Source organism: Brettanomyces bruxellensis, chromosome 6 (genome assembly GCF_011074885.1).
Source record: "Brettanomyces bruxellensis chromosome 6, complete sequence".
NCBI lineage: Eukaryota > Fungi > Ascomycota > Pichiomycetes > Pichiales > Pichiaceae > Brettanomyces > Brettanomyces bruxellensis.
This window is the reverse complement of record NC_054687.1, coordinates 590850-617930: the sequence shown is the minus strand read 5'-3', so window position 1 is coordinate 617930 and position 27081 is coordinate 590850. Positions and strand designations below refer to the sequence as shown.

At 37.9% G+C, this 27081-nt stretch overlaps 11 protein-coding genes across 11 annotated transcripts; 5 read left to right on the top strand and 6 right to left on the bottom strand.

The window, feature by feature from the left end:
* Positions 1-222: 222 nt before the first annotated feature.
* Positions 223-1593, bottom strand: BRETT_003716 (uncharacterized protein; the record flags this gene model as incomplete). Its single annotated transcript, XM_041282221.1, has 1 exon — positions 223-1593. One exon carries the CDS (start codon positions 1591-1593, stop codon positions 223-225), a length of 1371 nt encoding a protein of 456 aa, XP_041136060.1.
* Positions 1594-2429: 836 nt separating this feature from the next.
* On the bottom strand, positions 2430-3434 carry BRETT_003715 (uncharacterized protein; the record flags this gene model as incomplete). The annotated part of the gene is made up of 1 exon (XM_041282220.1): positions 2430-3434. One exon carries the CDS (start codon positions 3432-3434, stop codon positions 2430-2432), a length of 1005 nt encoding a protein of 334 aa, XP_041136059.1.
* Positions 3435-4922: 1488 nt separating this feature from the next.
* On the top strand, positions 4923-5579 carry BRETT_003714 (uncharacterized protein; the record flags this gene model as incomplete). The annotated part of the gene is made up of 1 exon (XM_041282219.1): positions 4923-5579. The coding sequence occupies one exon, from the start codon at positions 4923-4925 to the stop codon at positions 5577-5579; it is 657 nt and encodes a 218-aa protein (XP_041136058.1).
* Positions 5580-6099: 520 nt separating this feature from the next.
* On the top strand, positions 6100-6885 carry BRETT_003713 (uncharacterized protein; the record flags this gene model as incomplete). Its single annotated transcript, XM_041282218.1, has 1 exon — positions 6100-6885. The coding sequence occupies one exon, from the start codon at positions 6100-6102 to the stop codon at positions 6883-6885; it is 786 nt and encodes a 261-aa protein (XP_041136057.1).
* Positions 6886-6972: 87 nt separating this feature from the next.
* Positions 6973-9204, bottom strand: BRETT_003712 (uncharacterized protein; the record flags this gene model as incomplete). The annotated part of the gene is made up of 1 exon (XM_041282217.1): positions 6973-9204. The coding sequence occupies one exon, from the start codon at positions 9202-9204 to the stop codon at positions 6973-6975; it is 2232 nt and encodes a 743-aa protein (XP_041136056.1).
* Positions 9205-9953: 749 nt separating this feature from the next.
* On the top strand, positions 9954-11000 carry PHO85 (negative regulator of the PHO system; the record flags this gene model as incomplete). The annotated part of the gene is made up of 1 exon (XM_041282216.1): positions 9954-11000. The coding sequence occupies one exon, from the start codon at positions 9954-9956 to the stop codon at positions 10998-11000; it is 1047 nt and encodes a 348-aa protein (XP_041136055.1).
* Positions 11001-11152: 152 nt separating this feature from the next.
* On the bottom strand, positions 11153-12781 carry BRETT_003710 (uncharacterized protein; the record flags this gene model as incomplete). The annotated part of the gene is made up of 1 exon (XM_041282215.1): positions 11153-12781. The coding sequence occupies one exon, from the start codon at positions 12779-12781 to the stop codon at positions 11153-11155; it is 1629 nt and encodes a 542-aa protein (XP_041136054.1).
* A 259-nt stretch (positions 12782-13040) lies between these two features.
* Positions 13041-13664, bottom strand: BRETT_003709 (uncharacterized protein; the record flags this gene model as incomplete). The annotated part of the gene is made up of 1 exon (XM_041282214.1): positions 13041-13664. One exon carries the CDS (start codon positions 13662-13664, stop codon positions 13041-13043), a length of 624 nt encoding a protein of 207 aa, XP_041136053.1.
* Positions 13665-14111: 447 nt separating this feature from the next.
* Positions 14112-16853, bottom strand: BRETT_003708 (uncharacterized protein; the record flags this gene model as incomplete). The annotated part of the gene is made up of 1 exon (XM_041282213.1): positions 14112-16853. The coding sequence occupies one exon, from the start codon at positions 16851-16853 to the stop codon at positions 14112-14114; it is 2742 nt and encodes a 913-aa protein (XP_041136052.1).
* A 683-nt stretch (positions 16854-17536) lies between these two features.
* Positions 17537-21838, top strand: BRETT_003707 (uncharacterized protein; the record flags this gene model as incomplete). Its single annotated transcript, XM_041282212.1, has 1 exon — positions 17537-21838. The coding sequence occupies one exon, from the start codon at positions 17537-17539 to the stop codon at positions 21836-21838; it is 4302 nt and encodes a 1433-aa protein (XP_041136051.1).
* A 4305-nt stretch (positions 21839-26143) lies between these two features.
* Positions 26144-26989, top strand: BRETT_003706 (uncharacterized protein; the record flags this gene model as incomplete). Its single annotated transcript, XM_041282211.1, has 1 exon — positions 26144-26989. One exon carries the CDS (start codon positions 26144-26146, stop codon positions 26987-26989), a length of 846 nt encoding a protein of 281 aa, XP_041136050.1.
* Between the last annotated feature and the right edge of the window lie 92 nt (positions 26990-27081).

Here is a 27081-nt window from a genome sequence, read left to right as displayed (position 1 = left end):
TGCGAATAACATTATCTTTTCCCTTTATGATATGGCTGATTCGTAACCCAAATTATTTTATATTATGTATGTAGTAAAAGTAGAGAGAGAAGAAAGCTAGTAAAAAAAGTAAAAAAGTAAAAAAATATAACCTAATTAGCCAGGTAAAATGTCATTAAATAATAGCCGTAGTAATACATCACCTTTCCAAAGCTTTTCCAGTTTAACCCCATGACATCTGCATCAGTTTGTCCTGTGCTGCAGAAGAACAGGTCTTAACTTATCCTTAGTTTCCCCAAAGGCAGTCTTAGCAGCTTCTGTTGTTGACGAAGTCGTACTTTCATGCAGGCTGCTGATCCTCAAGCATGACTTAAATATAGGCTTGTAGTAGCCTTTAGTGTAAAAGTCATCCACCATCTTTAGATATGGCGCAGCAAAGAAGCATCTGTAAGAAATTAGGAAGTCATATATCAGATTCAAGACCGCACTTTTGAAAGTCAGGTTCTGATGAAATCTTGTATCGTGATGTGCAAAACCGCAATCGTAACAAATGGACTCTCCTGCGTTCGTAATGCTAAAATATTTCGCATGGAGGCGACGAATCTCTGCCAATGTAACCCGTTCGTAAACCTTTTCGTATCGCTCAATCCTATTGAGGAAGTCTAAAATGGCCTGTTCCTTTGGTGTACCCTTGTAATCCGGGTTATCAGCCTTTTTGTCTATGTTAAACCTCCTGAGCGATTTGTTGATGCACTTGACTTCAAGGATGAGCTTGTTAATCTTAACCCCGCTCTCCCGGGAGACTTTCTCAACATTTTTAAATACCCGTGAACGCCTATCCTTAGTTGTGTTGGTAGCATCCAAAATTCCAACGTCAATAGTATCATTAACAAGACCATCCGTAAGTTGCCGCAATGCCTCGAAGGCATACTTTTCGTGAACAGCCTGAACATTTGCGTTATCCATGTTGAAACTGAACTTTGTGTTCTCTTCATGTTCGTATTTCCTTCTAATATCACCAGCATTAAACGAGCGGAACCTGACCCCAGCGTCATCCTTGGTCATTGTATTCATTAACGCAAAATTGATAAGCTGTTTGACTACAGTGGACTTTCCACATGCGGGAAGCCCTATCAAGCAAATAAACCACTTTTCTCGATAGTTGAACTTTTTCGGGTCATATCTTGACATCTCATCGATCGACTCGATGCTGGCCATACTTTTGCATTTTTCTAGCCTGTTGTGCTCTTCACTTTCTTCATCGCTCAAGTACATGGTCGGAACACGCTCTATATCGTGTATATCGTCAGGTGTGTAATCATCCTCGGTTTCCAGTGCAAGCTCCTCAGCTTTATCATCGTCAATAATATCGGCGCCTACAAGATCCAGGTCATCAGCATTTAGTAAGTCACCAACTTCTGTATCGATTAAATATGGTGAGTAATCCGGTGTGGTTGCCAAAGATGACAGCATCGATTCTAAAGAAGCACTAGATCTACCCGTAACGGATGAATTGCAGCCCACCTTCCCCAGACTTTCAAAACTGGCACATCTTGAGAGGGAGGAAAGTTGCCCTAGGTGGGTACTTGATACGTTGTGCTTGTGTATGGTCATATCTAGCAAAGGCCGTCCTTATACCGAAGCCCAAAAGTTAAAGGAAGGAAAGCTTTGGGAACATTAACAAGAAAGTTTAAATAAATCTGTTAAGGCAAATCCGGAAAAAAGCCCTTTGAGCGCTAGAAAAATATCTGGAAATATATATACTTCAATTTGAAAAGTTAGATTAATCACTGTTTAAGTGCGAGGAGTTTCCCTAGCGGAAAATTAGCTTACAGAAAGTCGAGCGAATCTTGCGAAGTTAATCCGAAACGAGTAATTCACAAAAAAAAAGCATAAAACTTTCTTTGTTTTTCCACCCCTGTCATTCTCCCTACCTTCTCTCCTCACTTATATTCAAAGCTTCTTCCCCTCTCTTGACTCGGCAAGATTTTCACAGAGCAGGACCCAGCATATCGGCAACAGTATACCAAATAAAGCTGACTATTTTCCAAACCGGCAAATTTTATGGTCAGAATTTGTTGCCTTCCAAAGCCGATTTTCGCAAACATTTTACTTCCCGAAGGAAAAAAACGTTTTTTTTCCGACTGCGAGGTGCCTTTGAGAACTGCTTGAGATTTGATGTGCGTATTCTTAAATTTTTATTCATCTTCGGGCTCTTCGCACTCCGACATCATCCCAGAATTATTTTGCGCAGTCGAAAACAATACACGTCGGCCAATCTTGCAAACATTCAATCAAAAATAATCAAGGGCGGTCTTTTTTGAACGGCAAACAAAAAAAAAATTGACGGCACCTCTCGGGTCATTGGTAACCATTTGCTCGAAGAATAGTTAACGAAGCTTTTACCTATTACTAAGAATGAATTTTTTTTCCATATTATTTTCACTCGACTATTCCGCTTCCTGCATCTCCCTCTTGAGCATAAAGAACATTCCCAATTGCACCTCTCGTATAACCTTAGTAATCTCAAAATCTTTGTTATTCTGAAAAGCCGTTCCATTCAGTCGAGTTTCCCCAGTTTGTTCATCTCTTTCTCTTTTGTTTATCATACGTCCCAATAATCGTTGCATTGATACCATATTTCGCTCTGAAATCTGGAGATAATGGAAAGCGACAACTTGTTTGTCTCCATCCTTTATGCGGTCTACTTGGTTTCCGAAGAGCCTGACTCCCCCATACAATAGGCGACTACAGGATGATTTGTATTCCTCTCTTTCTGTGGGCTCATTCGTCTCTTTCTGGTGCATTTCTGTCTTAATCATCTTCCTTTTTTTACAGATTGCGGGGACGTATTTGAACTGATTGAAAATCATTATGCCGTAGACATCGCTGTCAACATATGCCCTAACCGGGGTGGTCTCGAAGTGATGGCATAAAAAATGTAGGAATATTCTTGTTAATCTGTCTGGAAAACCTTTACCCGTGATTAGGATCACTCCTTTTCCCCGCAATGTTACACAAAGGCTTTTAAAAATTGCCTCTTTTTCTATGACCATGATTTCTTTTGGGACCTCTACCCCCACATTATTAAATGTGAAATCAGAATATTCGGAATTTAGTGATATTTGTGGAATTAAGCACGGCCCTTGGTCTTCCTTTATAAAAATGGGTGTTCCTTTGTAGGACAACTCTATATTTCCAAAAATTAATCCTTTTTGTGCGGCAACAACACTCAAAATGTGAATGCTCACCCCAAAGCACTCTGCTATAATATCAATGTATTCGTCAACTATCCTCTGCTTTCGAAATAGGGCAACATCGGTGTAAAATATTTGTCTTTTGGTGATATCACCGTGCCCACACATCATATTACTCCATATTATTTCCATTAACCTGACATATCTGGTAAACCTTAGATTTTCATTTTTGTCAAAAGAAGGGAACTGTACGCTCATTTTTCTCAGCTTAAGAGCAGCTTTACGAAACCTTCCATCACAAAACACTTTTCCATGCTCACGAAATTTCAGAGTTAGAATAATGGGTGCTCCTTGTATTATGCCATTCTCGACAAGCTGAAGTACGTTGCGTAATTGTTTCGCTATGTAAGATTTACAGTCTCTATCCGTACTATTGCATTGTTAGTATACTTTTTGAAATCATTGTGCTAGCTCTCTCTTTGTTGCAAACTTACAACGTTTTCTGATCAAGAGGGGAACTTGAAAGAACGATTTCTCTCATTTCTGCTTGAAAATATATAAATGTATAAGGTATTAATGTGTTCGATTAATTTTAAGAAATGCAAAATGGAAATCCCTTCAGAATGTTTTTTATTTATCCTTTCCCTATCAACATCTTTTTGTACAGCGTAAGCGAAAATCCCCCAGGATTTACAATTTATTTTTCTGAATGATCCTTCGAACGAACTCATACTCTACAAGCAAACTGTTTGATTAGGAATGATTCAAGCATTGAAGGATAAATGAAATATATATGTAATTCTTCATTAATTTATGTAATATTTCCTTGGCCTTCTTTATATGGACAACAACATCATTGGATGTAAGTGTTGATCGATGGAAAAGTGAAACCATGTATTGAAATACCTTACAGCCCCAAATTAATTCTAAGAAATTTCAAATCAATGCATCTTGATACGCTACGGAAGTTATATGATTTACCTATTTACTAAATTTGATACTTCTCGTTGCATATTTCGAGGAATACTTTTTTAGCTGTCTGTCGTATACACCTTGAATGTAAATGTTATGCAAGAATCTTACACCAGCCTAGTGGTCGGGTACTGATATACGAATTACTTTTCGCGCCTAAAATTTCCTTTCAAGATGCACTTGTACTAGGATTCTCCTTTTTAAATCACCATTCGTATCACAACACTTAATCACAAAGCCATTATATTTTCTTGTCCTTGTTTGATTCTTTTTCATGAAAGGCTTCACACAAAGAATTGCGTGTCATTTTTTTGTCATTACAACGTACATGCTATTATGATTATTCTGAAATATTTTTTTTTTTCGAGGAGCAGAACTTAGAAAGCAGGACGTGTGCATGATCAGGCAAACTTTTTTCTTTGAATGTTCTGTTGCCGAATAGTCCGCAAAGGTCATATATTACGTATAGGGCAACCCCAGAACATACAAAAATAAATAATAGATAGATAAAAAAAAGTGATCATAAATTTAGGCCCTTAATCCAAAGTAGGCTTTTCTTGCTCAACCCTTTGGATGACCAATTCAATTGATCGAAATTTAAAATTAGACAAAATCAATTAAAGGCAGCCTTATTTATTAAAACCGGTGTAAAATTACATCGAAAGTGAACAGATAGAAGCTATTAAGTGCGTTTTCAGAAGGTGCGTATCGACCAACTACAAACAGCAAAGCAAACAAAACAACAACAAATACAAAGGGGGCAAGATACAACCAATGGCTACAATCACAACGTTGGAAGATTTTGACCTGGAGAAGCGAGATTGGTACTACTCGTCCAATGGTGGTGCGAAGTATGCATTTTTGGCATTCATAATAGCGGCGGTGGCAATCATCTTTCTGATGATGTGCTTCGTTAACATCAGGCGCATAAAGGCAGGAAGGCGACCGCTAGTTTCCAGATATTTAGCACCACCATCTTACGTGCAATCTCAACAGCAGTATCAGAACAATGCACCCCCACTACCTACATATACAGAAGCACCAAATCCAACGCAAGATGCTGGATATTACGACAATCAGGGAAATTTCGTTGCTGCCAAACCAGGGGATCTTCAGTATCCCCCTCCAGCAGTTTCAGTACCCAATGCTGCTGAAGGTTGTCAGTATCCACCGGTCGGCGGTGAGATGAATGCACAAACATCATACTCATCACCCTACCAGAACCAAAACACGCCCACAAATAATCCAGAAACTACGGGCATTGAAGCTGCACATATTAACGTGAATCGTCCAAAAGATACGGCAACCAATCAACAATCAAACTCATACACACTGGGACAGGGAAATAGTGACTCACATAACACAAATGATCTTCCTGCTGGATATTATTCTCCTCCTCAGGGACCGCCACCTGCTCATTCAAGAACATAATTGAACAAGGACGGCATTTTGTACAGAAACTAATTATTTTGTTACCCGCATGGAAGATGCTTTTTGGACATAGACTGGATTTTGGCTTTTGCGGTGCAAATACAAAAGAAAAGAATGGCAGAGCATGTCGCTAATCTTACATTTTTGCCAAGGGCTTTGGCTCTCCATGATTATTTTTATTTTTGATTTTATTTTTAATCTTTTGTTAATCACATTTCTTAACTGCACTACACGCAATTATTTTTTTGATGCTAGGGCTTTTACTCTGTTATATCTGTTCTTTTTACCAATGTATTCGAAGAGATATATCTTTAATATTACTTAATTAAAAATGTATATTCTGACTTAATCAATACGTATTTATGGCTTGTACGAAACAAGGCGGTGTATAAGTTTCGGTCGATCTAAAAAAAATAATGCAGATAGTGAAAATTTGACACTAAGAACATGGAAAAGTGCCATCAGTTTTTACCCTGAAAGTTTCATGCAAAAGGTAGAGAAGTGAGCACATAATTTGGCAATGGTAAAGAATTCTTCAGACAAAAACCAAACCGACATTCACGTGCCGTCGGGCAAGTCGAAAGCAGATTCACACTCTTTGAATGGCATTTTAAAGCAAAAAAGAAGAAAGGTGTTCAAGCCAATTTTATCAAACCCATATACAAGACGAAATGAATGGCCTGAATTAGAATATAATGTGATGCATAACATAGTTGATCTATTGGCAGACGACGTTTTAAGAGCCACTGGAAATTACAATAAATTGTCATCGCAAGAAAAGGCTAAATCAGCAATAAGGAAGCCAGAAGAAGCTGATTACATCAGCTTTGGGTTTAACAGTACAATGAAAATGATGGAGCGCCAAATAGCGAGTATACGTAAAGGAAAATTCGACCAATCTGATCCAAATTCGCTCAGCTATGTATTTGTTTGCAAATTTGATATGACGAGCAGTCTATTATACATGCATTTCCCAGTTATGTGCTGTCTTGCGAAGGTAAAGCTAATACAGCTCCCAAAGGGAAGCAGTGCAAAGCTAAAATCAGTTCTTGGCGTACATGAGTCAGTGGATATATTAGTATTAAAGAGGAAGGCGGTTGAGGAGTATAGCTCCTTACGGAATTTAATAGATAACAATGTTAAAGATATTGAAATCGGATTCTTGAACGGGAAGGAATCAGAGCTAGGATTAAACGTACAATTCTTACACGTACAACAACCAATAAAAACAAAGATAAATTCAAAGAAGAAGCAACAGCAAAAAAAAAATGCAAATAGAAAAGTAAGCAAACTGATACCACAATGATTGTGTTTTATATTAATTCAATTTTTTAATACAAATGCATTATGAATGATGAAAGGATAATGGGAAAAATGATTTATCTTTTTGCATCTAAATTCGAATATGACTCAACATCGAAGATGAAAGCTTTAAAGCCTTTACTGATATATCAGATCCAACTTTTGTGGCCTTTGATCTCCCCATTACATTAAGCAATCTTTGTAATGTATCTGAATCTGTAAATTTCGGAGCGGCTTTTGTACAAAGAACCTTGTGTGATTCATGCTGTGTAAGCAACGCAGAGGATTCAACATGAGGAAATACTTTCGGTGGCTTGTATTCGTTGTAATTATTAACGGAAGATTGGCTTGTGGCCTTCCGAACTTTAAATAGTGCATGCATTTTATTACGATCTGTTGCACCAAGTGGCCCATCGATCACTGGTTCCCATTGATAATCCAGCTTATTGAAATAAAGCATTGATGTGGCTCTAGTCATACCAACGTATACGAGCCTTCTTTTTGCATATCTGCTTATATTGAAATTATTTTCGGATAGTAGAAATACAATAGGGAACTCTAGTCCTTTTGATGTGTGAATTGTGGAAAAATTGACTTTGTTCTGGCTTCCAAGGGTCAGAAAATTTGATTTGGGGTTCATAAACAACTGTGTGCTGAAATTGTTCAAATAAAATTCAAGAAGCGTCTGATCTTCAGGTTTTAAGTTCAAAAACTGTTTGAGAGAGTTGTGCATCGCTATCAAGCATTCTTGATATTCCTCCTTTTGGCGTTTTGATAACTTTGCAGAAATAAGCTGCTTTTTCAATCCAAATTTCTCAGCCATCTCCAATAGGTTTAACATGATAGAATTTGGATCATCCAGATCAATTCTTGACCGTACCTTTTGAACATACAATATAAATTCCCTAATGTACTTGGAAATCTGCACTTTATTATCGATACAGAAGCAAAGATATTCCCATGCAGACATTGATTTAGCGGCGGCATTTGAAAATATATTGTCAATGGTAGCAACACCAACGTTATGAAGCAGATTTATGGATGAAAGCAATGGAAAGTTTTCGAAGGGAGAAAGAAGAACTTTCATGTATTGCAGTAGCATCGACAAATTTGTTCTTAACCAACGCGGTGTGCTGTTGAGACGATTAATTTCAATTATATCATTGCTTTTTAAACGTGACAAAGCATTTCTCTCCTCAAAATACTTGTAGGCATTATCAATATCTCTGTTTGTAGCAGACAAAATGGCAAAATCTGAATATTTGATGAGACCATGAGAAGTATTCACTAAGCGTGCAATTTCGTCGTACATAAACTGATGCTCCTTTTCTTTATTTTCGAAGGATTTTCTTATTGGAGCTATTTGGGCAGACTCTTTCACACATTCTTGTAAATTTATCTGGGTAATACCCAAGACCTTATTCGACAGCTCTAAAAGTTCCGGTGTCGAGCGAAAAGCCTGATTCAACACAATCTTATGCTTCTTGTCTGAATTATACATTGAAGCAATCTTCCGCCAACTCTTTTGTGGTGATGCACCCATGAACTCGTAAATAGACTGATTGGAATCGCCGGCAAGAGTCAAATGCCTGCCCTTGTTCAATGCCGTGATTATGGAAATTAGCGCTGGATAAGCATCCTGAAATTCATCTACAAAGATAACTTTGTATTTTTTAATAAACTCAGGAACCTTATCTGACCGCAAAATACGGTTGCACTCTATTAGCATGTTATCATAGGTAAATGCATTTTTGGCGCCGATAAGTCTTTGTATCTTGGTGTAGAGACTTTTAGAAACACCATAATCACTCCGAAAGGTTTCATCCGAATATGAATCAAATTGTTCAGATGTCATCTCATGCATTTTACCTATCAATCCCTTCATCTGCATAATAGGAAACGATTTATTGTTTCTTTTCGGATCTCGAATAAATTCACAAAGTCTCTTAATATCATCTTCTTCCACTAGCCTCCAATTGTTGTACTGCTTTCTCAGAACAGATGCTGCAAGCGAATGGAATGTCATGACATCTGCATTTGCAGCAATCTTATCTGACACCAAATTGCCCAATCTATATTTGAAATCGTCCACCGATTTGTTTGTCAAACTTAACACGAGGATTTCATTCGGCTTCATGCCTCCACCTTCTTTACTCATCATATAAGCAAGACGTGAACATAATGTGCGAGTTTTTCCTGATCCAGGACCAGCAATAACAGTTAGAAGGGTATTTGGGGTAAAATCTGAAACAATCACCTCTTTTTGCAAAGGGGTGCAAACAAAACTGACATCCTCGTCTTTTTTTCCAACTGTATTGTTCATGCTGTGAGGATGGTGATGTGAGGCTATAACATGGAAGAGATAGACAGCAAAGCAAGTAGAGGAAAAAGGAGGAACCAGATCACAAATTGAAAAGTGACTTCTAAATTTTTGGGCCTGCCTTTTGTGCAATGTACCTGATTAGAAAAAAGTTCACGCCATTTGCAGGTAAATAATATGACATATCGTAAGGAATGAAACGGATAATATTATTTTATCTACCCTATACACATGGCGACTAATTGGGAATAATGACGCGTCGGGGTGGAGAAAAAAAAGTGAATTAAACAAAAAGCCGAGTTTGAGCCAGCAGGCGTAGCAATCAAATAGGCTATGAGGAAGATTGGCATCATGAATGTGGTTCGAGAAATGTCATGATGAAGAGATACCAATTTGATGATAGAGATGCATTTAAAAGTACTAACCAAGATACGCGGCTAACAATAATGTAAAATCCTGGTGTACTGCTGCCGCACGTTAATTGAGACAAAAAGCTTTTGGGAAATAATTGTTTAATTAGGATAATTGTGAAAATGTGAATGGAAAAAATAAGAAGTAAAGATAAAAAAAAAGTCTCACCGCACACAGACATATTTGTAGCAGCACATGCGTACCAAATCAGTAAGTAACACTTTGCTCTTTGGATTAAAGTTATTACCAACAATTCAAAGTATCGGATCTTGGAAATTATTCCACTTGCATTCGCTTTATCTTTCAAACTTTGCGATCCGTGCTAACAAAATATAATTACAATGTCGGCATCGTCATCTCAATTTCAACAACTAGAAAAGCTAGGGGAAGGTACATATGCTACGGTCTATAAAGGTAGAAACCGTCAGTTGGGCACCTTGGTTGCCCTTAAGGAAATCAACTTGGATTCAGAGGAGGGAACACCATCCACCGCTATCAGAGAAATATCTATCATGAAGGAATTAAGACACGAGAATATTGTTACCTTATACGATGTAATACACACTGAAAACAAACTTACCCTAGTGTTTGAACATATGGATAAAGACCTAAAAAAATACATGGATGCATATGGGAACAGAAATGGCTCGCTTCCAGCTCCAGTGGTGAAATCTTTCATGTTTCAGCTTTTGAAGGGTATTGCCTTCTGTCATGATAACAGAGTGTTGCACAGAGATTTGAAGCCACAAAACTTGCTAATCAACAACAAGGGCCAGTTGAAACTAGGAGACTTTGGATTGGCACGAGCCTTTGGAATTCCAGTGAACACCTTTTCAAATGAAGTTGTCACTTTGTGGTACAGGGCACCTGATGTTCTACTTGGATCTAGGAATTATACCACTTCCATTGATATGTGGTCTGCAGGCTGCATTCTTGCCGAGATGTTTTCAGGAAAGCCTCTTTTTACGGGTTCCTCAAACGAGGACCAACTTAAAAAGATATTCAGAATCATGGGTACGCCTAATGAAAGAACCTGGCCTGGTGTGTCGAGCTATCCAAACTACAAACCGGATTTCAGTGTATTTATACCTCAAGATTTGCGCATTTTAATACCTAGTATCGAGCCTGGTGCTCTTGATCTGGTTCAAAGACTGTTACAAATGAGACCCGAGATGCGAATCAGTGCTAGACAGGCTTTAAACCATGAATGGTTAGAAGAATACACGCGTGAGGGAAAATCACCACTTGCTGTGTTTCAACAAATTCACAATGGCGAACAATTACAACAGCAATCACAGCAGCAGCAGCAGCAACAGCAGCAACAGCAAATTCCAATGCAAACTCAGAATCAGCCTAATCTACAGTATGGATATCAGATGCAGAATTGATTGGAAGGGGTGGAGAGCACATATATACATACAAATCTGCACTTCTTATAGCTTTGCTTTATTTTACTTTCTTGTTTTGAATTAAAGGTTTCCGCACATTTTAAAGCATCCATTAATGCTTGTCTATTGTCGTACCCTATAGAATGATATTTCTATTCACCTTGCGAATTTCTTGCCAAAATGTTAAGAACTCCCGCACTTGGACTCAAGTGGGCATATTTCTCCAACCATTTGACATAATCAAGTCTTTTGCTTTCCATAATACACGTCCAGAAATGTTCGTTTTCCTGCAATGCATCCCTAGAGACATACTTCAAAAGACTTTTTGACCATTTTTTTCCTGCCTTCATCAGAATACTCAGTACAAGTTCAGGACTTGTAATAACAAACTTCTTCTTATCCTCCCCGTCGGTCTCAGATGTATCATCCTGTGACACTCCTAAATGCTCAACTTGGTCCCCAATCAAAACCTTCATATCCTTTAATTTTAGTCTAATATCGTTGAATTCAACGTCTGACGGCATGACTTCCTTCACTTTAATGTTTAACTCTATCAAAAAGTAAACGATATCTTGTAGAATATTTTCAAACTTTGGATGCAGTAGCATAATTTTCTTCACTAGACGAAGCTTATCTACATAATCATCCTCACCAAGATAATCCAAATTGGATGGATTACTCGGATCAAGGTACGGAAATGGAATTTCTGATTCATTGACAAACTTCTTTAGGACCTCTGCTTTATTTAATCTGTCCGTACCAACGAAAGTCGTCTGATAAGAGCTTAACAAATTTTGTTGTAAGGCACCTACAGAATGTTCAACTTCAGATCTCAGCTGTTTGATCTTAAATGCCGGAAGAATCGCATCAATCGTAAATGCTCTGAACAATTTATATGACATAAATGGTTGCAGAAGACATTCTGAATCAAGGACAATTATGATATCCTTACTTTGGTAGTGGACACTACTGCGTCTTCTTTTCCTTTGCTGTTCCTGATGATGTTTCATTCTCTTTTCCATATCTTCAATGGTAAAAGCCATGGAGTTCTGTATATGTTCTTCATCGGTAAGTCTGTTTGCCTTGATAATGGATCCAAAAGTGACGGAGCACTTTATCTTAGTCAGATAGTAATACTCAATTAACAGTCGATATATATGTGCTTGATGCAACACAACAAAGTCAAAGAAAAACCGACATGTTTGTAGCAATCCTGGAACATTTTTGGAAAGTGCTATTATCCGCAATAAGATCTCTGTTGGTAGATTAACAAGTTGTTTCGGCTTCTGCGGTTCTTGAACTGGCAGCACTTTTTCAGTTGACTTCTTTTTCACAGATCCCGAAACATGTGTCGATTGCATCTGCATATTTTCAGCAGTTTCCGACTTAATACTTTTGTAATTTGTATTAATTTGAAGAGGGTTTGAAACCAAGCTTTTGTTATTCTCGTTTCCGACAGTTGTTGTAATAACATCTTCCGGAATATTCATATCGTACGAATTAAATCCGCCAAAAACCGAATTCCTTCGTGCACGCAAATCGCAATTCCTACCCTCATCCATACCAAGTCTGATGTTCCAATCGTCCGTGTATAGCATATTAAAGTCATATACCTCAGTCGGTGGAATTAATGGGCAATAACTGTATGGCTGGTTTGTAACCGTTGGGGCCACAATTGGAAGCCCATAATTATCGCTTTGAATTTTTCTCTTCTTTCTCCAGTTACTGTTCACATATTTAACAGTGTAATCATACCCGATTCCGGGTATCTCGAAGCCCATGCTTAGTGCTGGGCGATTGTATTAGTTTATTATTCACCTTATAAATCTCTAATGAGTAGATGAAAATAATCCGAAGTAAAACAGCACTAAAATTTTAAACTTTTTCTCTGTCAAATGTGAGGGAACGAGTAAATAGTAAAGTACTATCACGAAAGTATGGTATAATGCTAATAAATATTACATTCCAGATAGATACACATGGTTCATCTGACCTTACAAAATATATAACTTTGCTATAGGATCTATCAAGTGACAAAAGTTACAATTTCGAAGCAAAGTCCGTGCTATAATCAATTGGAATACCGCCTGTTTGTAGAAGTGCCTGCACCTTCTTAGGATCTGGATGATCCAGAATCACGTGAATATGTGGGATTGTTTTAATGCTTTGCAAAGCTGCCCAGTTCTTAAACCATAGCACCTTATCGTTAGACAATCCTAAGTGATCAACAAACGTTTTCTTCACGTAAAGATTCACAAGACGCTTCATTTCGTCTGAAATATCACCCAACTCCGATTTGGGGTCTGGGGGCATAGGAAACTTGACCCAGGCACACAAATGCACTAGTCCATCCTCCAAGTAGTACGGAAAACTATTTGTAACAATCGTAATGTCATCTTCATTAGCAAATGGCATGCTGTCTTTTGGTTTGATCTTCTCAACAATTTCGTTGGAAGGCGTTCGAATACTTGTTGAAGGCGGTAACCAATGAAGCTGCTCTACCACAATACGAGAAGTCATATCTATTCCTTCATCCTTCAGCATCTTTTTAAAACTATTGTATTTCTTCATGCATTCCGGTGATCTGTAGAGTTCTCTAATATTTCCTGAATCCACAATTTCTCGAACTTTCAAAAATGACATGGGCTTATATCCGACCGTCATACTGAATGCTTTACCTTATATTTGGATTAGGAGTATGTTACAGCTAAATCGCAACGGTGAAAGTGACATTATCCTTAGAATTACGAGAAATAAATAGGATCTTGACTTTTTCCGCCAACTTATATATGTTACACTGCCGGGATTCGCGCCATTAATTTCAGTATACCTCACCGTAGTAATGTAACCCACGATAAGTGAAATGTAACATGCAGCACAATAAGATACAAAATTTTAAGATTAATATAATAGACAATATCGAGAGCTGAGGAAAAGGCTTCTTAAGATCTTTATTTTATTATAGTACACAACCCAAAGCAATTCATATCAGCAGAGACATGCCTGGTTATACAAGGTGCATATAGTGCAGATTATACGTTCAGTATTTCCTGTTCTTTATTTAATGGCAAAGTGATCTCTTCTCTTCGTCTCCAATTGTATAATGATTTCTTAATGTCTGCCCCTTTCCGCATTTAGACTCTCAGTGTATGCCTCGTTAAATAATCCCATTGCTTGCTTCACTTTCAACTCGTCACTGCCTTCAACCAAAAGATAAAGCTTGGGAGTATCATCAGCCTTTGGAATCTTTCCTGGTGGATAAAACCGGCCCTTATTTGTTATAGCAACGGAAGTTTGATCGATCACTTTCTTCAATGTATTAGCATTGGCAACTGACCAACGGACACGTGGAGATAAATCGTTGATTTCAATTTTTGCATGAAATGGAACCGCCCCTGGAGCAGCTGGCTCTGCAAAGAAGTTGGCCGGAAGTGATTCTCCTTCAGGTGTTTTCTTATTTTCATTTCCTGCAATTTTATCATTTGACTTTTCATGCTGTTTATCATTCACTTTATCCTCGTTAACTTTATCATTGTCATCATAAATCTGTTCTTGCTGCTTTCTCTTTTCCTCTCTAAGCTCCTCCAACTTTTCTAGACCTTTTCCACCAAATCCCCCACTGAATCTTGCCTTTCCGGCCTTCACCTTTTCCCTAAATGATGTTGACATATTTTGGAGATCAGTAGGAACTGGCATGCTAGAGAGCTCCAATAATTTTACAATATCACTTGCAGCCTTCTCCTCAGTATGCGTAATCATAGTATAACTTTTACCTTTCCTTCCCGCACGTCCAGTTCTGCCAACTCGGTGTATATAGTCCTCCATGTGGCTAGGTGCATAGAAATTTATCACCATGTTCAAGTTATCAATATCCAAACCCCTCGATGCCACTGAAGTTGCAACCAAAATATCAATGACACCATTTCTAAAGTCTGTGATAATTTCGTCACGATCCGATTGGTCGAGACCACCGTGAAGAGATAATGACGGATATCCACGCTTGCTGAGCCACTGAACCAATCTGTCACAGCTATTCTGCGTATCTGCAAAAACAAGAACCTTCCCGTTGGCATCTTTTGCTTTGAATTCTCCAAGAATACGAAGCAGTTCTGGAAACTTATCATCTGGATCCAAAACCAAGAATTTCTGGTCAATATCTTTACTCAATAGGTTTCTTATACCGACAGAAACTCTGACCGGGTCATTTAAAAATCTCAGGGCTAGTCGTTCAACTTTGGGAGGAAACGTTGCTGAGAAAAGAACCGTTTGTCTGTGCTTCATCATCAAACGGGCGACTTTTTCAACTTGAGGTTCGAATCCCATGTCAAACATCCTGTCTGCCTCGTCTAAGACGAAATACGAAATATCCGAGAGTGAAAGTATCTTACCATTATTTGCTCCTAGCAAATCAATAAGTCTCCCAGGTGTCGCTACTATAACATCAGCCTGTACTTTCAATCCAGATATCTGGTGACTAATTGACTGTCCACCATAACAGCACTGACCATGTATATGCAAGGATGAGAGAAAAGGTTGGCACACTTTAAAAACCTGCGTTGCTAATTCACGAGTAGGTGTTAGTATTAGAGCCAAAGGTTGACTTGCAGAATGTCGAACCGAATTACTCGTTTCCGATCTTTTCATCAGGCCAACATTTGCCAAAATGTGTCGGAACATGGGCAAAAGATATGCTAAAGTTTTTCCTGAACCCGTCTTTGCTATACCTATAAAGTCTCTTCCACTCATAATATTTGGAAGGGCCTCTCCTTGAATCGGAGTTGGTGATCCAAACTTCAAGTTCATCAGGACTTCGTATATATTAGACGAAAATCCGGACTGTGCCCATGTGAGAATCGATCTAACCGGATTATTGCCATGAATAACTATAGCATTTTGAATTCGCAAACTGGAAACCTCCTCATCAGTCATATTCGAAATAAACGAGGACTCTTCATACAATGACTTAACCATCTCTCTCTTGGATTGTGGAAATACGGGTAATTTCTGCTTGTCTTTCTTCTTAGAATCATGTTGGACCTGATCATATTCATAAGGAAGAGTATCAGTCTCCCTAACATCACCATCTTCATCATCGGAAAAAATCTCGTGCCCTCCCAATTCTTTATCCTTTTTTGCTTTTAAATTTCTCAGATATAAGTCGAGATCAGTACTATCATGTTTGATTGGTTTTAAGGAAGATATCTTTGGCTTGAATACATTTGCTGCATTTTTTGGTATCGGGGAACTTTTAACATCGTCCTCAATCACATCCATATTCAATAAAGCCTTCTTCAATTTTATACCGCCTAGCATCTTTTTCCTTGTAATTGCTTTCTTTTTGAACTTCATTTTTGTTTTTTGCGTACCACCCAAAGCCTTTTTTGGCTTAGTTGCAGTTTCTTGGTGGTCCAAATTAGCAAGTCTTTTATCAGCATTCGGGGAACTAGATCTCGACTCTCGCGAAGACTTTAAAGGGGTTTCAACATTTGCAAAAGTCGAACCATTAGTTTCTTGTCTTTTCTGAATAGAATCTGAAAACTTATTTGTACTTACATTACCAGATACTCTTTCTGGATAATTACCAAGCCGATTTGGCAAATTTGGATATGACCTTGACTCATTATATGAACCATTTGATTGACTGCCATAATCATGATTATATTTGTAGTGTTCATGCCGATTTATCTCGTAAGACTGCTGTCGATGATCATATTCTCTGCTCTCAGATTGACCATAGTGAAATGACGAATATCTCGACCTTTTCCTTTCTGGTTCTCTGTATCGATCATCGCGTTTGTAAAATTCATAACGGTTTTTTCTACCACGTTTACTATTACCTCTTCCTCTATACATTGTTAGTGTTGCAGATGGATTAATGCTTTTTGATGAAGAGTCTAAAGAAAGAGAATGATACACTGATGTCGGTAAGCTTCTCTTTAAAAAACTTTCGAATGGTTATTTTTCATGCGTCGATCGACCAATCGGCTATCTTTCTCATTCCCTACAGTAATTTCATTTAGTTAAAAGATAAAAAATAAAAGAGCCCTTTGAATGCATCTGTCAAAGCATACGTCTACGCTTCCTCTTTCTTGCTATTTTGACAACGTTCCGCCCTTTTTCCTTTCAAATAACACAGATTTTGCTTTTGTGATATCAGTTTAAGTTTCTATTATACGAACTGAACGTCGATTTTTTTTTTCTTTTTTCTACCATCAGTGCAGTAGATTTGGAAATTACATATTCATTCTTTTACTTTTCTTGAAGCACAACTACAATATAATTTTCTGAGGTACACATAGTTGAAGTCAAAGAGTACTAAACTCAAAACACAAGCCAAAATCATATTTGCTGAAGCAGAGAATATAATTACAAGCCTTATCAAAGAGAAGTGGTAACTTGATATCTGACTAAGTTCAATCGCTGCTTTAACGATAACGAGACAAACTGTATCCTTTGGGAAAATGAAGTCTATGAAAACCCCCATTGCGCGAGGGCGGCAAGAATCGTATGGTGCGATTCCAAAATCACCCACAATAATGAGAAGAAGATATGTTGGTAGTTCAAGATTTCCAAGCTCAGATAATCCAAGATTATCTGGAGTCCCTTCTTCCGGTAATACCAAATATAATGGGGCCCGGAAACAAAATACAGGATCCTCCACAGGAAAATGTTACAATGTACCTTATTCTGCTGCTGATAGTGATGGACCGCAAAAGGAATATAGTCATATCATAGAAAACGATGAAGCGCGAGGCAATGGAGAGTCATCTGATGGCTTAAAGCAGAAAGTTAAATCAAACAAGCTCGGAACAATGGCTGGAGTCACGATGCCAACGATATTGAATGTTCTTTCCATCTTGATGTTTGTCCGTTTTGGTTTCGTCTTGGGACAAATGGGATTTATGGGCACCCTTCTTCTTTTGGGTATGAGTTATGGTATTGATCTTTTAACTACGATGAGTGTCAGTGCAATTGCTACGAATGGAATTGTGAAGGGAGGAGGAGCTTATTATATGATTAGCCGAAGCTTAGGCGTGGAGTTCGGTGGTGCAATCGGAATTATATTATACATCGGACAAATTTTGAACGCTGCTTTGAACGTTGCTGGTCTTATCGAGCCATTACTATACAATTTTGGCTTTTACGGTGGTGTTATGGCAGAATGGCTTCCAACTAGTTCGAACTGGCAGTTATTATACGCAACCATAGTTCTTGGAATATGCACATTCATCTCTTTGATTGGAGCTGGTGCCATGTCTCGTTGTGGTGGATTATTTTGCCTTGTGCTTCTAATTGCTACGATATCTGTCCCAATTTCTTCTCTAATAGTGAAGCCATTCGGTATTCCAAATCTAGGCACAGAGTACACAGGCCTATCATGGTCCACATTCAAAGAGAATATGTGGCCCCATTATACTATTGGTGCTGCTGGATCTCAAATTTCTACGATTGAAAGCTTCAATGATGTTTTTGGAGTGTTCTTCCCGGCTACAGCTGGTATATTAGCTGGCTCGGCCATGAGCGAGGACCTTAAAAATCCATCAAAATCCATTCCAAAAGGAACTTTACAAGGTATAGTTGTTACTGTTATTTGTTACTTTCTTGTGATATGTTCCATGAGTGCTTCCATACCAAGAAAGTTGCTTTATCGGGATTCCCAAGTGATCCAAACTGTCGGAGTCTCATCGACACTTATTATTATGGGTGAAACTGCCACTGCACTCTTTTCCGTTATTGTTGGTATTGTTGGGGCTTCGCAGTTGTTGCAGGCTGTTGCCAAAGATGATATATTTCCTGGACTTTATCGCGTGTTTGCGTTAGAAGATGATGATAAAAATGATGGTAAATGTGGTTCCTCTGCATCCGCAGCATTCGCAACCGGTAATGCTTCCAACAGATATCAGCAATTATCTGCAGAAGAGTCTGATGGTAAAGCTAGATTTTTATCCAACAATGCTGCTAAGGATAACAATAAGCTAACTCCAGGTTTCGCATACCGTTCTTCTCGCCATAATAATCAGTATCATCATCACCATCATGAAATTCATCCTGTTAAGCGTTCTTGTGGTAAGCCTTGGCATGCTATTGCTGTTTCATGGTTGCTTTGCCAGTTGTGTTTGTTTGCTGATGTGAATCAGCTTGCCACCATGATCACGATGACGTTTCTCATGACATTTATTTCCATTAATGTCGCATGTGGGTTGCTCAGGATTGGATCTGCGCCTAATTTCCGTCCTAGCTTTCGCTTTTTCAACACGTACACGGCTATTGCTGGAACAATTGCATCTGCTGCTGCTATGTTTATTGTTGATGGAGTCTCTGCTTGCTTAATAATTACCTTTCTTGCATTCTTAATTGTTGTTATTCATTATATCTCTCCGCCTAAGCAATGGGGTGATGTCTCACAGTCCTTAATATATCACCAGGTCCGGAAGTATTTGTTGAAGCTTCGTCAAGATAATGTCAAATATTGGAGGCCGCAGATTCTTCTATTGGTGGACAATCCGAGAACAACTTGGAGACTCATTAGTTTTTGCAATCATCTAAAAAAAGGAGGCTTGTACGTTCTTGGACACGTTATGGTAGCCAGAAGATTTCAACACCGAGTGGGTGAACTTAATAAGGAAAGAGCGGCATGGGAGAAAGTGAGGGATTTATCGCATATTAAGGCATTCGTTCAGGTGTCAATTGCACCAACATTTTCATGGGGAGTGCGCAATGTCTTTTTAGGATGCGGTCTTGGAGGTATGAAGCCAAATATTACAATCCTTGCCTTTTATGATTTATCGCATTATAACAGAGAGCAGCTTCATCTTCCTACCGGCCTGAAGTTTGAGAATGGAACTTACCAATATAGCAGTCAAGTTAGCCTAGATATGGCCAAAATTCCTACCGACAACTGCCCATTAGAGCCAAAAATACGACTTACTGAATGGGTACAGACTCTAGAAGATCTTTCATTGCTGAATAGTAATTTGGCTGTTGCCAAGGGATTTCCGAGATTGCGAATTCCAACAGATCAGTCTCCTCCACTTTCTGATGGAAGCAAAGAGCTGATTGACCTATATCCAATTCAAATGGCTTCCAAGGTTACAGATAATAGTGGAGACAGAAACATATTAACGACAAACTTTGACACGTATACGCTGATTTTACAATTGGGAGCTATTCTCAGAACGGTTCCGGCATGGCATAAAACTCATAAGCTTCGGGTTGTTGCGTTTGTTGAGTACGAGGAGGATATATTAGAGGAGAAAAGACGTATCAAGTCATTGCTTGAAATTTTAAGAATAGAGGCTGATGTAGTTGTGAAATGTTTGGACAGCGGTGAACTTCTAACATACAGATACATTGCGAAAGGTGAACCTATTGATGATAGCAGCATTGCAAAGATGGTTGATGAAGCTTTGATCGGTGATGTTTGGTGGAAGACGGTAAAACAATTTCGCAAGGAAGAAAGAAATATGAAGAAGGAGAATGGAACGCAGGGTGGGTCCGAAAATACCGCCTCAAATATAAAAACATCACTTACATTGAGCGCAGATAGTGGCGTTTCCATAAATCCTCGGGCAGTTCGTAAAATTGAAAAGTCCAACAAGGGAAGATACACATTTTCGAAGATGAACAATTTAGGTGTCTCTCTTTCTATGGTTGCAAATAAGTTGCCAGTTGCTGATATTCATCGAATGACTGAAGAGGTCACAGAAGATGATTGGAGTTATAGTCATTCTATGTCTGATGTTGATTCCATGATGTCTTATGCATCAAGTGTATCTGCATTCCCAAGTCCGTTTATGCTACCAAAATCTGCAAATGTACCATCCTCGGAGCATATTCCTCAGCTTAGTATATCTAGTCAGAAGAGTACGAACTCCGTTACTGGGACTACATCTGCAAAATCAAATACTAATCCTTCACGAAAGTATATCAATTCACGCCACCTGCGGAAGCCAATATTTGATACCTTAAAATCAGCACACACACTACGTAAGGAAAGATCATCAATGATGTTCACTGCAGACACTATGCCATCCTCACAGATATTAGAAAATGCACAAGGAAATGAGCCATCAATCATATTTGTTAAAGAGAAAAAGGATAGGAAAAAGCATGAGAAGAAAGAGAAAGAACCTCAGAAACCTTTGGAGTATAAGGATTCCGAGAGTCTAAGCTCAATAAATGAAGTGGATAGCAAAAGCGACCAAAACAACATCACTAGCGATGCTAATAGAACAATAACTGATGGTGACGCCATGAATTCAACATTGTCTGTTACTGAAAACAATTCTGAAGATACATCTATCAAATATAGTGATAAGAACATGAACATTCAGAATCAACCAAAAACTGATGAAAGCTCAATAAGAGATCTTGATACAACTACGCAGTCTGACGAGACCGTTATTGGGCCCTTGAGTAGAGGTGATAATGGAGCTGTCAATATTTCTGTAACCGAAAAGCAAGATGAACCTTCCCTACCATCTGGGGTAATGAGCCCAGAATCATTAGATGCAAATGCAGTATTGTCATCTGCTTCAGTTAGATCGTCAATATCGTCCTCTTCTTCTTCTTCTTCTTCGGCTTCAAGTTCTATGACTTCGCTTTCATTTAATGAACTTCCAAATAGGTGTCAATTTCTGATATTGAATGAGCTTATGAGCAGAATATCGCAAGATTCTTCGCTCATCTTTTCAACTTTGCCAGTTCCTGACATAGGACTGCATGAAAGTGAGGAAGACTGTCTGGATTATGCATGCAATCTTGAGTTGTGGTTGAATGGGCTACCTCCTGTTTTGCTAATTAATGCCCAAACCATGACTGTGACAACAAATCTTTAGGATTGAGATATGAACCTTGATGTAAATGGACTGAAGTTCTTTCTTCAATAAACTAAACTATGATTCATCTTATTTTTGGTGTATTTCATGCTTTTTTATGAAAAACCAGGTCTTCAATAAAGTGAATAAGGAAACTCTTATCAACCATCTTAATTAATAAATAAATGTGAATGAGTAATTTATAAGGAAAAGTAAATGTATGCTCTTAAGTGCTGTTTTGTAGTCATCTTAATACATTTGTTCTTTTTGATGATCAATACTGAGCTGTTGGACCAGCATGCGGTCTTTTCAGTGCGTAGCAATAATAACCTTTTCAAAATGTTATGAGGCTTGAGTATATAATCCTTGCTACATATCATAATGAAGTAAATTTATAAATGTAGAAAGAGCAAGTAAAAGAAAACAAGATCACTCCATTATTAACTGATACCAATTTTGATCTCATTATGCCTTTATGCATTTAGGTATTCTGCTCCAGTGCAACCATGTTTCAATCCTGGCAGAACAAGAGGCAGAAAATTGCATGATAAATCACTCCACTTCTCTGTTAAAATCATACTCAATGCATTTCAAGAATCAATTATACATTGGCCTAATTACTTAATCATATGTATATGGTTTTATAAGTCTAACCAACGTAGAATCACGATAAAAAAAAGAAGGAAGGAAAGACCGGCTAACTTTGATATTCGATTTTTTTTCGGTTTGCATCCATATTTTCCCTAGGGATGTATGTCACTTCATGTTGTTGAATAAATAATTGATCTTGGATGACTCGCTCGGAAAGTGCTTAAATTTACTTTGGTAATTACAACTTTATTGCCCGCTCAATATATGTGTATATACCAAAACACTTTACCCCGAAATATGTTAGTAAGACTAATATAGCTTCCCATCACTAGTAAACATAGAAGATAGGGTTACCATAGCATGACTATTGAATTGAACTAGCAATGCTCGGCCGAAGTATGAAAAAGAATAAAACGAATTGTGATAATTTTTTCTGGTGGGAAGGCACAATAATGCAGGGCATGAATACTACAATAAAGCTGCCAAGAAAATACGAGGTAGATTTCAAAAGAAATTTAATTAAAAAAATCTAAAGAAGATCGATGGGATGAAAAAGGACGTAGTGCGTTAAACAGGTTGAAAACTTTGAATAATCCGCACAAGTAAGGAAACTTTGTATTGGGATAAAATAGGGAAGAAAAAAGATGTTTGTTTCGATTGATTCATATGCCATATTATTAAAATAAAACACCATTGTTACATCTATATGCCAATTCCTTGCGTTCTTTTTTAACAGCACTTCTAATTCACCTTGAATTGTTACACTATTTTTGGTAAGCGCTCAAACAAAATTGTCCTCATTCGCATGAAGAGTAATAAGACACACACAACAGATCACCACTGTGTATTTTCATTACGTATGTACCCTTAGTGTTGCTATCAAAGATACTTCTTGGGTGAAAATATTTAAAAACTTGACTCTTCCCCTTTCATTTCCATTTTAAATTTTAAATAGGTCAGCACAAAGAAAAAAAAAAAAAGGAAAATTTCAACTGCCGACGAAAGCCGATGGTGGCAGAGATAAAAATGGCGACCATATCTTCATCGTCCTTAACAGATATATGTAAACTCTTTATCGAAAAGTATGAGCAGAACGTCAATGAAAAGAGAAGGAATGTTAAGCAATCTATATACTAAACTCGTTAGATATGAATTTGATGTTTAAATTTACATTCAACGGAAATTGTCAAAAGAATTGCAAATAGTTAATATTATTATACCACGGCGGCTGAGCCGCAGAATTGTGTGGATTAATTAATTGAGCACATACTTCTCTCGTATATTCTTATTATTGCTATCATGAGCTATACCTTTTTTATATTGAGGCTTCAGTTTTTTTTTTTGTTCGATATTTTTCTTCCCGTTTGACGTGCGTTCAGGCCAATAAATGTTTATTCTACGATTCCATCAAATGAAGAACAGATTACTTGCCGAAATACGGGAAAAGCTTTGTTAGAAGTTATTCCAAGAATAGCATCAAGGTCTGTTTTCATTTTGACTGGTGATTAGTTTCCAGACAGGTTATTTGTGTTCATTGCGCACGAATTCCCATGCAGGCATTTCCGCCGGAATAAAATCAACTTTTATCGTGTATGGCTGTCCATATTTACTATTGCGGATGAGCATTCATTATTTCCAATTTTTTACCCCTTCCTATTTTCATATTTTTAGCCAAAAATATTCCATCATTCGTCGATCAGTACTTGCCAAGTTCTATTAAAGTAAAAAGGAAAAAAACGCAATGGACAACAGTCCCATCACTCCTTTGATATTTCTTCCCATCTATCTTTCTGAGTAGATTTTTTTTTTGCACATGCTTTAGTATACACGTACCGATAAGGTGTTCCTGTTCAACAAATCATGTCAAGCTCATGTATATAACAATAAAGAAAAGGTTTAATTGGTAGAGCGTCCTTTGATTTGTCCGAAGTTGCACAATCAAAAATAGATAAATTAATTTCCATTTTGAAGCATTTTTGCTCTCAGTACACGGTAGCGAACGATACGATACCCGTAAATTAGTAAGGCAAAAAGCTACCGCCGGAATAAATCTAAATGAGAGAATTTACCACTTTGGAACACAGATTTAGCGAGTGCTCGGACCTAATATCAATTAGGAAATAAAGCCTGGATCATGCACAGCTGAAGAAGGGCTCCGGCAAGGGAGGAGAAAAAAAATCGTGTATCTTTGTAAGCAATCTTTTTATTAAAAATTCAATATGTCACTATTGCGAAAGTGCCCAAAATGTGTCAGTGAGCCACATTTTGGGTTGAAGATCTATCCAAAGAAATCCCAAACCGATGTAGGCGAGATTAGCGTGATCAGGTGAGTAATATCATAATAGTCGCTTGCAGAAATAACAGATAAGTAATGGGCCAATCGATTGTTGAAGAGAAGAGTTAACGCATAAGGAGAATGCCTAATTAGGATATGTACCAATCGGGTATTCTGCGTTAATTCCGCTGGAAGATTTATAGTTTCCGACTTCTATTTTATGCATGCTTCCAAATCTGGATCGGCCTCGCTTTTTCTTTTTTTTTCTTTTTTTGAGATGCTGTGAATCGGCGGCTGCAGCTTTTAGAGTGGTCGGGCAGGTGTGGAATTGACATAGCATCAATAAAAAAAAAGCAAATGCGAAAAACCTCAGATAAGGATGTGTCAAATTTTGAATTTCCACAGTATTTTGCCCAATAAAAAAATAGACAATCTGTCCTTATTCTATTATATTTTCTTATATGACGTATAAATCTTATGTAAGCCGAAAGCAAATTGGCAACGTACACGTTTTGCATTTGCCCGTCCTAAAGATAGTATTCTACACTTAATATTCATATTCATGGATTTATGTTCCCTCTTAACGTCGTTAGCTACTGAAGGCAAAAGGTCTTAACAATTACTTCAGAAAACTGAAAGCGATTTGTGAAATGTCACCTTTCATATTCTATATATCCAATTTTCTTCCCTTTTTACCCGCCCTTCATTTTTAGTTAAGCAATACTTTGATTGACAGTTCCCGGTGATTGTCCCCGGAACATGTTGATGCTTATACCGTAGAGGTTGAAAAGCTGAACTTTACTCACCAGCAATCTGGAGTAAACAATGAAGAAATTTACTTTTTTGCTCGGTTCGGAAGTGTAAATTTTTTCTAACATCCTCTGCGTTTTTCGTTTGTCCGGCCTGTGGATTTTAAAAAAAGAGAAAAGAAAGAAGTTGCGAGGATGAGCAAAATTCATTGTTCTTTTTCGAATCCTATTTCTGTCTTTGTTCATTACACACCGCAGCACTAACTTCTCTTTTTCACTTGACTTGCATCGAATATTGCATTTTCATTCAGCCGTTTTTTTTTTCTTATTATATTTGACTTGATGATCAATTCTGTCCTCACTATGATGAACATCGGTATAAAACCGCTTGGTTTTTCCGCGGTTACTTCATTATCATTTCTCCGATCAAACCTTTCCTTCCTCTTTCACCTGTTTTGTGGGGTTTTCCTTTTTATATCCTTTACTTTTGCCGTATACTATTGATAAATCAGCAAAGTTATTGAATTTTTTCAAATTAGGATCATTACTGTGACGTGACGTTGTGCTTTCTGATTCGCATAATTCAAAATCCAAAAATTGTCGATTGACAAAAAATTAATTTGCAACCGGGTGCCATTGAAGTAAGATCGAACAGCTTCATATATACACTGTTAGTACATTGCTTGTTATTATAGTCGCTATTATCCTATAATGAATGCTCCGCATCCAGAGTTGTCACACCCACCTCAACCGTTACTTCCAAGAATTTCAATTGGTGGCAGAATTCCAGTGACAAGTCTTCCACCATTGAATTATTCATATGATGAAACCAGCTCCTACATCCAGAAACCTGCAAACTACAGGATACCGTCAATTTCGGTTGAGAATCGTTATGAGCCAGCAGACAGACTGCCATCCATTCGTTCGTTGCTTTCTCCAGCATCATCCCTTCCTAGTCCAATAGTATTGCCACCTCCTTTCACCTCCTCTACCTCATATCCTCCTCATCAATCTCCTGGCATTGAACAGCCGTCCCCTCGCCATCGCTGCAATTCTATACCCTGTGAGTATAACTATCCTCCAACTCCTTCATATTATAATGTTGCACCTTATCCATCGCAGATGCAATCATATCCATATTACAGAAGGCAGAGTCTGTTGTCACCCACAAGCCTTACGCCTGCCTCCCTTCCCATTTCCTCGTCATACGCATCTATCGCCTCGCTAACACCATCTGGCTCTTCAGCGAGTGCTTCAATTGATGGGGACATTAGGAGGTCTTCAATCGTCACTCACTATATGGAGGATAAAATTATTGATCACAGAAGAATTCAAAGATCTAGAAAGAAGAGAGCAAACCTTCCAAAAAAAACTACAAGTATTCTTTTGGGCTGGTTGAATGACAATTTGGACCATCCATATCCAAGCGCAACTGAAAAGAGTGAGTTGATTCATTTGACCGGTTTGACGAATCAGCAACTTTCCAATTGGTTTATAAACGCAAGACGGAGAAAGATACAGGTTCTCCGTGCTCTGAAGAAAGAGAAGAATCTTTAAGAGTGGTTATGCTTTTACATCTGAAAATGGTCTCAGATTCTACATTTCTTACTTCTTATAACTTCATTTTTTTGGTTTCTCTTTTCTTTTCT